Source organism: Pteropus alecto, unplaced genomic scaffold (genome assembly GCF_000325575.1).
Source record: "Pteropus alecto unplaced genomic scaffold, ASM32557v1 scaffold103, whole genome shotgun sequence".
NCBI lineage: Eukaryota > Metazoa > Chordata > Mammalia > Chiroptera > Pteropodidae > Pteropus > Pteropus alecto.
The window spans coordinates 7325583-7338032 of NW_006436288.1; the positions used below are offsets into that span (position 1 = coordinate 7325583).

The 12450-nt window shown below is 31.1% G+C and overlaps 1 protein-coding gene across 11 annotated transcripts in view; it reads right to left on the minus strand.

Annotated features, from left to right (window-relative positions):
• The window catches only part of C2CD5 (C2 calcium dependent domain containing 5), a 79951-nt gene that overhangs the window by 5388 nt on the left and 62113 nt on the right, over window positions 1-12450 (minus strand). For 4 of the 11 annotated variants that reach the window (XM_015590053.2, XM_015590052.2, XM_025047381.1 and 1 more), the window contains exons 17-24: window positions 10609-10672; window positions 10155-10216; window positions 9847-9945; window positions 9262-9351; window positions 8687-8774; window positions 7807-7893; window positions 2054-2104; window positions 1061-1162 (exon numbers count right to left, since the gene is read on the minus strand). In XM_015590053.2, coding sequence (XP_015445539.2) covers window positions 1061-1162; window positions 2054-2104; window positions 7807-7893; window positions 8687-8774; window positions 9262-9351; window positions 9847-9945; window positions 10155-10216; window positions 10609-10672 — 643 coding nt within the window. The remainder of the gene's footprint in view (window positions 1-1060; window positions 1163-2053; window positions 2105-7806; window positions 7894-8686; window positions 8775-9261; window positions 9352-9846; window positions 9946-10154; window positions 10217-10608; window positions 10673-12450) is intronic. The other 7 variants (XM_025047380.1, XM_025047384.1, XM_025047385.1 and 4 more) reach the window with 4 other exon arrangements.

The following is a 12450-nucleotide window of genomic DNA, read 5'->3' on the forward strand; positions in this document are numbered from 1 at the left end:
ATTCCTGCAAGAAAATGTTGATGCGGTATAGCTACACACAGAATGATCGTTATAAAGTGAAGAAAAAGAAAAAGCGGCAGAGCAATTAAAATATCTGCTGTAGGAACAAATTATTACAAGGAGAGTGTGAAAGTTGTTATATTTCCCAATTTTTTCCATCTTTCTCAGACAACTTCATCATTGTCAACTTGTAGATAAACCTTATATTAACTAGTTGTAATAGGTTTCTTTTTCAAACCATTTGATCAAACTCATAATTTTAAAAACTTAAAAAAATGACCTTGTCTGTCTAAAAGTTGATTGCTTATAAAATAACATATATAGTAATAGCTACCGCTTATCAAATAAGTATTATAAGTCAGATATATGTATATATTTAATCCTTACAACAACCCAGCATCATAGGTATTATTGTCCCCTTTTTACACAAGGAAACTGAGGCTCAGAGAAGTTAAATAACTTGACCAAGGTCGCATAGCTATTAAAATGGATTCAACACCAGATCTGGCTGGTTCCATAATCCTATGACCTTTCCTCTAAAACAGAGTTTCTTCTCTATTAACGTACCGTAAACTTTCACTCCAATACATTTACCTCAAAATCTACCAAAACACATGTAAAATAAAGAACATATGATGACCTTGATTCTAGCAGTGAGATAAGAGTTAACTATTTTCTCTCCAGAAATACTTCATTCTTTCAGCTCTCTGGATATCACACTTAGTAAACTGACACACGCCATATGTTACATAGTACCTTGGGTCCTGGGAGAGTGTCTCCTCAATAAGAGAGCTGACAATTTCCTTCCATTAGAAGGATACAGTACCTATTTATATATTTTTAAGAATATTTTTACAAAAAGTAAAATTTAAAAACACAATTAACAAATCGAACGGCCCTGCAATAACTTTTGCTAAATGACCATTAGAGTCTGCAGCTTTCACACTCCAATACATGATTGATTGGCAATGTTATTACTGGGTAGAAAGGTCTAGCCTTCACCACTGGGAAATCAGGGATATGCTTCTCAGATCATAATGTGGTAGAAACATCCGCCTACTTGTCTTAATTGATCCGCGCCTTATGGTCTGAGCTTTCAGTTTAATGAGCTCTATCCAGCTGCTGCATCTGTCTGCAAAGGAACTGTAATCAACTGACGTTGCTGGAAACACAGACAGAAAACAAAAGAAAAAACAAAGAAAAAAATATGTATGACGTCTCTTACTCGTCATAACACTCCTTCCGATGAAGTAATTTAACTGTAATTTAGAAAAAGAATGGTCTTTATCAAGTAGATAAGAGAGACAGTAAAGAGTCAAGCTTTAGACACTGATTTGTCCAAAACCAAATTCTCAGTTAGCTGGCTGAGCATTTTTGGTGATGTCATAGTTGTGTGGTCTCAGGGAAAACAGAAGTGGGATTTAACAGAAATATCAGTGAAAAGACCAGATACTGTGTTTTAACTAACTTTATTTCCCATTATTTTTACTTCATAATGTTTAGCAGTTTATATTTTAGGACTTTAATTTGCTATCCAAACTTTGTGAATAACTGCCTTTCCTATTTCTACCCTAAAATCAAAACTAAAAATAATTAAAACCAATTGTCGAAGAATACATTTTTAAAAATCACTAGTGGGCTTATCTTTTATTAAAATACTTTCATTCTACCATCAGTAACAAGAAAGCCAAAGGGTTGTTTTTGTCAATATTCTGCTTGCATGTGTGATTTTGGCAACAAAGCTTCTGATAACAGAGGGTAGGGGTGCAGGTGTGAGCCTAACAAGTCCTTTTAAAAAGAGTAACTTTTACTATTATTGAGTTAAAAAAAATAGTTAAAGAGCTAAAATTTTACTTTTAAAAACTGGAAAGCTATTAAAATGCTTAAAAAAATAAATAATTAATATTTTAAAGACACATGCTAACTATGATAAAGCCACATTTTGGTGTCTATTCCACTGTCCAGTGCATTTCTCTGATGTTGGTATGCTTATGCACCACCGCACTAGAATTTCACACCTTTGGTGACTATTTGCTTAATTAGACAAACTCACCTCTCTGTGCAGCTGGTATACCTGAGTTAGAACTTGCACTCTCCAGGTGTTCTAATAAGACAATATGAACAACATTAGCTTGGATGCTAAGTACAAGCCAGTATCTCTTTGTTGTTTGTAAATACTCTGTATAAGCCAGATGAATAAGAGGAAATCTTTATGGCTTCATTATAAAAGCAAACCAAATAGAAGTATTTAGGTTTAAAACACAATTTCTATTGATATATGAAAACTAGCTCAGTTAATAAATATCATGCCAAGGAAGACTACTTGTATAACACAGAAAGAGTTTCAGAAATTTTGTAAACATGAGAAAATATAAACACATTAACAAATGTTAGCAAATGAAATCAGGATGTGAGACACATAAGCAAAGAAAAGAGTCAATGGATTGGGAACAAAACCTGAAATGAAACATGGAAGGGAAATATTTGTGAGGGGAAGAGCCAGTAAGACTAAAAATTACAGACAGGCCAATGACCGATGTCTCACGGATAAACCAAACACATGCTCCTTACTAGCCATAACCCTCTCCCTCACCACCATCCCCTTCATTCCAGGACTTCACTATCAACGGCTCCCTCTGGTGGTATCAAGACTTTGTGGCATGAAAAAGTGACTTGTTCTCCACAGAAATTACTCTCAACTATGAAACATGTGGTTTTATTATTCTCTTAGTACACTTTAGCAATATTTAACAAGCCCTAGTGGTGTGAGGAGAGGGACTAACCTTAAAGTTAAAAGTTTAGTGAAAATGAGTATATCGATGACAAAAAAAAAAAAAATGTGGCAAGGATTCTTTTTCCCTCATGCTCCAATGCTTCTAAAGTTAGAGACTTCTCCATTCTCTTAATTTACAGACCATTTTTGCTCTGAATAATTAAAAAATATTTGTGACAATCTTATCTAGGCATCTTAAGAAAATTACTAAAACTGAAAAAATTCCTGCAAATTCTGAAAAGAGCCTCTGGCAGATGAAAATATATGTGATCTGGAGTCTTTAAATTTTTTACTGTTATTTTCCTACTTAAACGTTTCTTAGTTTTAAGCAATGATCAAAATTTGGGTTTATGCCCCTTTAGGCATTTCCACCAATCTCTAAACTGTCTAACTATAACAATAAAATCTGGCTTATTGAATTAGATAAAGGATGTATATAAATATCCAGTATAAACTTTGTCCACAATGATATTCAAATATTGGTGGACTAATAATGAAATTGCCATGTTATAGTTAAAACTTATTAAGGCTTAGAGAAAGATATAAATCTTCAATATGGATCGTCCACAAGGGGGAAAAATTCAACGACAATTCATATGTAATACATACATTAGAGGAAAAAGAAACTTGGCTTTTCTATTTGGGTCATTAAAGATTCCAACTAAATAAAAGTGAGCAACACCCTAAACCACTTGTCTTTTTTCTTCAATCCACATCCTTCCATTTCCTGTCTCCACTGCTAGGTACCCACTCCTCGTCTCACTACTATCCTTTATATCTTCTCTTCCAAGTTATTTGTTTTCTGTCAGTAACCCAATTCAATTTTTCTTTGCTTTTTACTTCCTCTTCCTCTGATTTTGGACTTCACTGTCCTCAAGCCGCCATAAAGAAGCTAAGATTCCTTAACCCTACTTATCCATCAATTCTCTTTCCTTCTTTCCTTCCCATTTCTTGGATAACTTTTTCATACATCTTCCTCTCTTTAGTTTCTATTTTCCTCTCATTCACCTTACCCTCAGCATCTCTCCCTTTTCAGAATCTCCCAGGGTTGTTGTGGGCAGCAATAACATGAAGAACTTTAGTGTTATTTTATTGTTGTTAGAGAAAGAAAACAGACATGCAATGAATTGTTAATATATAAAGATATTTTAGTTGGCATAAATAGAATTACATATATTTGTAAGAATTCATAACCATTAGTTGGCAGAAAAAAACAAAAGCTAACTTTGGAGTTTTTATAGATTTACATTTCTAATTGCTAGTTTAAAATACTGTGTTTATTTACTTCTCAGTATTAGTAGCTGACTTTTAGTAAAATCAAATTTAGTAAAATCAAATTTGGTTTAATAAAAAGAGAGTAACTTTTATGCATCTACAATAAAAATAAAGATAAAAAAAAACTTCTGATGTGAAAACTTAGTTAAGGAATACAATATATGAAGGGCATAAGCCAACTTGTTTTCTTTTATACTGAAATCCAGATTTTGACCTACATTGGTCTCATTAGTCAGCAGCTTCTTAATGAAAAAAGTACTCTTGCCAGCCTACAGCTTATGCAACTGAACATGAGGAAATCACCCCAGCCTAAAGCAAAATGAAAGCAGAAACAAGGTGGATATAAAAAATTTTTCTTCTATACACTTTTATCCAACAGTATATAAAAATTAAAATTAACTTAATTAAACCTTTTTAAAGTCTTAAACTCTCAGAATTTTAATGAAAATGATTATCCTATTATAGATGAGATTTATAAACTATTTGAGATATATTTATAGTGGTATATGATTCACACACTTTTGTCATTAATATAAATTAAGCCCCACAATATGGTATCTCATACATCAAGACTTAGGTCTTCAGACATGTATCTAAAGTGATGTTAATCTTTTATGAAAACAGTATGTATAAATTTGAGATTAACTACAATCCATGACAATCAATCATCTTACTGATTTTTTTACATTTCACCCAGATTATATTGATTCCCCATTTTTAACTATATTTGCTGTCTTTTTTCTGTATGTATCATTTTAAAAGTCTCTTGAAAACCATTCCAGAGCAAACATAGGTGTAGATATTAACAATTAGGAAAAAGATTATGAAAGTGGTATAAAAATTTGCTATAGCCACCCTTTTTCTCATAATACAGCCTCAATTAAGTAATTTATGTTGATGCCACATCATCTATGATCCTCATAGTGTTCATCAAAAAATGTTGATGACCTTCACATGATAATGTCTTTTAAGAATTACTTCGGCTCAGCATCTCTTAATATTTCAAATCAGAAAACTCAAGATAATTAGCAAGGTAACACCAAATTACCATAAATTTGAGACATACATCAAACTATTTTGTTACCTTGAGAAACAAAACCAAACATAACAAAAGATGGAAGGAAAAAATTGAACATGGATGGACAATTCAGGCCCAGGCTTACTCTACATAGAAAATTAGCATATACATAATTGAAGCATCTTTTCTTCATATATTCACTAATTTTCGATAACAAAAAGATAAGGAAAGGTTTATCTACAAGTGAAAAGATGGAAGTATTAATAAACATACTGTGCTTAGCTCTTGAAACTACTCTGTTAACATAAAAGGAAATGAAAAATTTTAATAAATCATCCTATTTGTGATGAGAACATGAAAAATAAACTAGAGTCCAACGTTTTCAGAATTAAAAAAAAAAGAAAAAGCTCTATCAACTTAGCTAACTGACCTAACAAAACTATAAAACTATGTATTTATTTACTTCTCAGTTTTAGTAGTTGACTTTTAAGCCTCTTGTGGTTGCATATAAAAGTTTTCTGAGCATTTATCCCTAGCGCTCTTACCTTTCTATCTCCTGCCTGTTTCTTCTAAATTGCTATACTTAACTTTTTCCAGATATTTCTATCCTCTATTCAAAGCCCTTCTTCATGTTACAATGCCTAATTAGTACATTCATGTTATAACACTCTATTTATTATAACATTCTTTGGAGCTTTTCAAAACCCATCCTATCCTCAAATATTCAAAAATACTTTAAGATAACTTTCAAATATATTTGGTATAGCCCATGTCCTCCTAAAAAGACTTAAGGGAGCAAAGACAATAAATAAGCATGAAACATAAACCACGATTTACAAAACTATTTACAAAAAGGTACAGATAAATTTTTTAGTTTTTATTCATGATTTTGAAATGTAATATTCAAAGAACACAAGTTTTTCAGTTAAGCACTTAGTATAAAAAGTTTTGTGTATATATATATATATTAGTATTAGATGTGATGATATTGATCATTATGAAGATGATGATGGTGATAATAAAGGTGGAATGACCTGATTCAGTTTTTTTTTCAACTTTTTGAAACCCTTTCTTCAAACAAAATCATATATAGAAAACTGATACATAAGAGCACACTGAATCGAAGCTGCTTCTACTTCAGAGGTAGGGTAGGGGGTCCAGAGACCTATCCTCACTCTTCCACCCTTCTCAGTTCCCTTCCCACCCCACCTTCTGGAAAGCCATGAAGCACCTCTGAAGAAACTTTATGGTTTAAAAATTATTAGTTTAACTAATTAGAAGCTATTTGGAAATTTTTAATTTAACAGAAGCTCAGTGTGACCTTAGGCATAATTTAGACTTTTGATTTGTTTTTAATAACAAGAGTAGGTTAATAATTAAAGAACCATAAACTATAGAAACCCAGAGAATCGGAGAATTTTAAAGGCTAGAGAGAAAGTTAATCATTTACATTCTGCAGATGAGTAACTGAGGTTTAAAGAGCTTAATTGGCCCAAGTTCTCACACTTTATCAGTAGCAGAACTTTATTACTCCACCTCATGGCTCCTCTCTATGATCCCTAAAATGAACTGCAAATATTTGAGATACTGTTCAGATATTACTTATTCTATTCAAATTCTTCTTTCCTTATTCTTCAATTCACAAAGTAACATTTGCACAAAATATACCAATGGCTGCAAAAAATGTGAAAATTCTCCATACAGTTCTAAATTAGAATTTTAATTTAGACAAAAAGGAAAGAGAACCATAGTTACCATGTTAGAAGGCTCAGAATTTTAAAGCAGCTTATCTTTTCATCTTTAAAAAATGAGACAGGATCTATTTATCTGCATAGACAGGACTTACACTGATTTACTGAAGACTCTACTGCCATATATGCAGTGTGACTATAATACTCTGCATTATACCTAATTTGTGATCAGATAAATAACTGACGAGTAGAAATAATTTCACTTGTATTATAAAATATAAATTTTAGAAAAGCCAATTTTGTTTTAAATAACAAATGCATCATTTCTCAAAAAGTTAGGGAAAAATAAACTACATTTATTGTATATGTGATGCTACAAAATGACACAATAATTCTGCAAATTTTGTAATAAAAATTGCACTGAAATCAGAAAAGAAATGGATAAAACTAATTTTTCATTTTTTTACAAATATTTTACATGACTGAGTAGATTTACTGCTATTAAGTTAAGGGACAATCATTTTGCATTTGAAAAAGTGGCAGCATATTTTAAGTACCTAACAATGTTCCTCAATTACAGCCAAAGAACCTAAAAGACAAAAAGCACATCCCTTTCTCACGAATACTACCACCACCCAAAACTTCTCCAAATACTTTCTGAAGAAAATAAGTAGTTTGTTGTCATTTTCAAAATAATAATTTTTGTAAAGGTTTGACTGTTGCTGCAAAAAAATTTAGCAAATATAATGTAAATATCAAATAATCACATGTAAATAATTACTGAGATCCATATCTCTGAAAATAAAACTTTAATGTACTTGAGATATTAAAATGGAATACCATATGAAAAATTCCCTTAATAATTTGACAATTACTTGAGAAATTAAAATAAGAACATTACTTTCTCCCCTTTATAAACATGAAGAAACATACAATGAGGGAATGAAGAATATATCATCTCAAGATTAAGTAAGATTGCCTATAATGAAGAAGCAAGGAAAGACACTAGAAACTAGGATTTGTGTTTGCATTTCCCTTACTTAACCAACCTTTAATTGGTGGAAAAGGATGAGAAGGAAGTGAATCTGAACAGAGTTCCAGTGGAAACTGCAGAAGTTCTTCATTATCTGTAGAGGCTTGAGAGGCAAGAAAAACACTATTATTTAGTAATAATTTATTATTAATTTTTTAAAATTAAGAATCTCAGATAACATATATACCCTGACCCCCAATTTATTCTGATTATTTTCTCCTTGGTTTCTCCCATGGGGACCGTTCACCTGCATGCTGTTGAGAGTGGACTACTTTCCCTGGTAGGACTGTTGTGAGATTTAGAAAGGATAATATTTGTAAATCTCTCAGGACAGTGCCTTGCAAATAATAAATGCTAAATAATAATTAGTATTTTCCCATTCTTTGTACCTTACTAGTTCTATGATACTTAAACCAGTTATTATCTATTTAGATAGCTATCTGAATACATAATTGTTTAATATATTTGACATTAATGCACTGCTATACATGTAGAATGTAATCAACTTAAAATTTTTTAGTTTAATCATGAATATTTTATTTAGCCAGTAAGTCATTTGACTTTAGAAAGTCTACTATTTACTATTTCCCTCCCCTTTTTTCAAAACACATAAATGATTTCTAATAAGTTGGGTTTCCTTGGAATATATTAAGAATGGTACTTCCTAAATTTTACTAGATAACTCTAAGAATCTGTTGAATACTAGGGGACCTTTTTTGAGAAAAATACGTGACGCTTACTACATCTTCAGGTTTTCAAACACCTTGAGGACCTCCTTAGAGATCCTAGAATAGGAGCCTCTTAATTACTAAAGAATTAATATGGTACAATGTAAGTCTATGTGAAAAGTATAAAGAGACAAATGTGAACTGTGCTCCCATCCATCATAGGTTTACCTCTTTGCAATGACTTTTCAACATGTGTTTTTGTGGTCTGTAAGGCCTGATTTTTGTCGAAAGTTATAGCAACTGCTGTGACTGTAACCTAGAATCACAGAAACAATATTAATAGCAAAATAATCAATGCCAAAATAAGTTTCTTACAAACTTTTTTCAGTTCTATGGAACAACTTATACTAATTGGCTAATGTGCCTTTCCTAGTTAAGATACTCAACCAGAATTATGCATCAATTCAGATATTCAGACTACAACTAAGCCCAACTGAACACAGATTTTCAGAAAGAACTCAAGAATCTTGTCTTAAAGATGGGGTCGGGAAAAATCCCACGTAAGTACTCATTCTCTTGTATGTATGCTGGAGCACACATATGATTCTACCTTCAGATAACTAGAGCTCAGAAAAATGAAATATACACGGTCTGATATATACTAATACATTTTGAAGTAATATCTACTAATCATATTTTGAAGTAAAAGTTTACACTTATTTAATGATGGCAATTTTAAAATATTAAAACAGATCAGATAAAAGCTAGAAATCTTCTTTAAGAATAGACAGAATCTTAATTACCTGAATTAATTCATCTTCAGGCAGAGATACTGTAAAATTTACATGGCAAAGGCAGCAGGGGATCATAGACCGTAGTTTAAAATACAGGCTCTACACAACAGAAAATATTAGTAATATTACTTCTTTTAATTTAAAAATTTATAAAACTTAACATTTTAATGTACATTATGGCAAATGGAAAGTTTGAAAGATAAAAACAAGGCTGGCCCACCTCTATTTTGTAAATTCTTACATTAAGAATACATTTTTAATATTTAAGCAGACAATAAGATGTAATCATATTTATCTGTAAGTCATAAAAAATAACAAGGTTTTTAAAATTTACATATATACAACAGATTTTTATGAAGTTTAAAGCTACGAAATATCTTAAAATATACTTCTTTTATAGTATGGTATATTAAGATGGAGAGGGAAACTTTAGCATTTTACCTGATGACAGAGTTAAGATTGATATACTGTATAAATAAAAATAATTCAGCCCACAACTGTGTAAGGTATTCCAGACACATACACACTTTTCTTTTTTTAATTTCATGATTCTTATGAGTTTTAACTAAAATTAGTTAGTCAAAAGGTTCCTACCTTGAGCAAATTTTCACAGAGATCATTAAAGTTCTTATTGAGGGCTTGATTAGTCAGGTTAAGGCTGCTTAACCGGATTACCCTTACTGATGTGAACATCTAAATACAGAAAGATAATAGCATGTCATTTTATTATGTTAACTAAATACTGTAACAGTTAATAAAACTGTCAAATAATGAACAATAATAACTGATGTGGTATGAAAAAAGGATAATATTTTAACTGCAATAAGGTCAAAAAGAAAACATAGGAACTTGCTAACATCACTTACATTTTATTTGTTTAAAATTAAGAATGAAAGGTTCACCTGTATTTCAGATGTCCAATTATTTATACCAGGCATAATTTCTGTATTGCAACTATAAAAACCTGTCAAAATAAATTATAGTTAAAATATACGATATTTCATTTATTTTTGTGTTAAATAACATTTTCAATTATTACATGAAGTTCTAACTATAAGACCTGTTCATTGTTGTTTTTCTAAAACTCTGTATCTTTAGAAAACTTTAGACCACCTTAATAAATTATCAGGTTTTTAAAAATGTTTACTTATAAAAGGATTAAAAATCAGTTCAACTCAGTTCTAACATAAATATTCTTAAACTATATGCTTTCAGCCTTTGAAGCAGCAAAGCACATGAAAGGATGGGACATTGATAAAGCCTTTAAAATAAAGTTAGTACCATAATTATGAACTAAAATATTGATATGCAAAAACAAGATAGTTTCATTTCAAAGGTAATTTTTTTTCTGCTCACCTGAAGGAGGAGGAACATCGGTAAGTAGAGAATGTACATCTTCCATTGCATCTGTGTCATCAATCTGAAAATAGAAAGATTAAAACTATTACATAAGTAGTAAATATATAATCATTTCAAATTAAAATTTTTATTATTACTAAATAGAAAACATAAGTCAAAACACTAGAGCCATTTTTACCTAAGTTAAAATATAAAACTTTAAAAGCATTTCTAATATCTAAATTTCTCCACAGTAATAATTATAAATACTTCTAAATAAAATATTTTATATTATATAACATATTGAGTTTTTAAAAAGTTTTCTCAAGCATGGCATGTTTCAAAATAATCACAAAGGTATCATAAGTAATCATTATCTCAATTTGTTTAAATTAATAAAGTACAATTAAAAAAAAATTTGACTAAATACAGAAATGCTTTAAAATAGAATTATGTAGGGATTAATTTAAAGGCACGTCTAAACAAAATAAGTCTAAATCCTATTCTTACATCATAATAGACCACTGTGAATAATAAAGAGTAAAAATATCCAACTGGATATATATTGACTTTTATCTGTATATCGGGGGTCTGAGTCCTGACTCACATTTTAAGCTTCCTCTCATATCCTCCTTGGGACATCAAGAACCACCATCAATTCCACTCTATTTTAGCTACCCACAGTCGTGGCCATGCTATTCCCCAAACCATTCCAGAAACACCCAGACCTCAAGCATTCTCCAACTACAATCCTCTGTCTCTTTGTCCTTTCTCTTACTGAAGCTGCACCGTGCCCTCATACTTCTGCCCAAATGTGAAGCACTTCTGTTCTCTACTTAGCCAGGATCCAGGATCAGAAATATCAATAATATCCTAGATCAAACTTCAGGTAATGCTAAGAATCACTTGGAGAGTTTGTTAAACAGAGTCCTGGGCCCCGCCTTGAAATTTTCATTTACTAGGTCTGAAGTAAAGGCCCCAGAATTTATAATTCTTACAAGCTTCCAGACAGTGCTGATGCTACAAGTTGTCACAGTCCACTTTGAGTAGCGCTGCTCTAAACAGTACCCTGGATCTTTTTACTTTCTTAACCTGACCAACCTCTATTTTTTTTCTATTATTAAACTGTAGAAAAATATGAGAAAAAGGCATAAATCCATATAGTTTTAGTTTTCTACAAATCAACACTCTTACCTCAGGTAAGCCTTGTGCATCTCCCATGGCTGACATCCAGATCACATTCACGGACACTGTTATATAAACTCTTTAAACCTCCTATCCAATCCCAATACAATTCTACCATTAGCTCCCTGCTGCACTGAGATCAAAGCATCTGACTTTTTCTCCCAACTGGTACCTTATCAGAACATTTCTTAGTATCTTCATTTATTTTCCTTTCCTTCAACATCAAAGGAAGATTATCTATCTCTTTCAAAGCTAATTGTTCCACAGATTTGTGAGGGAGGAGGCTCCATAAATCTTTTGTGCCACATTAATGCTCCAGAAAAGCCAGTTCTGAGTGTATTTTCATAATGAAAGTTCAATGAAATCTTCTGACTTAAGGAATCACCACTCAGAATTCATAGAGCCTATATTTTTACATGTAAAATATTATAATTATAATAACATGTTGTAACATACAAAGCAGGTAATTATAATAAGTGATAGAATAGTACTTTAATTTCTCATTCAAGTTTATAAAAATAGCTCCAAGAGTTTATTATTATTTTAATTTTAACCAATACATTAATTTTTCCAGAACCATCTGCATTATTGTATCAGTCATCTGGTATTGAACAAAAAATATATTACCAAGTTCTGATATTTTCAAATCTGTTGTAATGTCTATAATAAAACTTT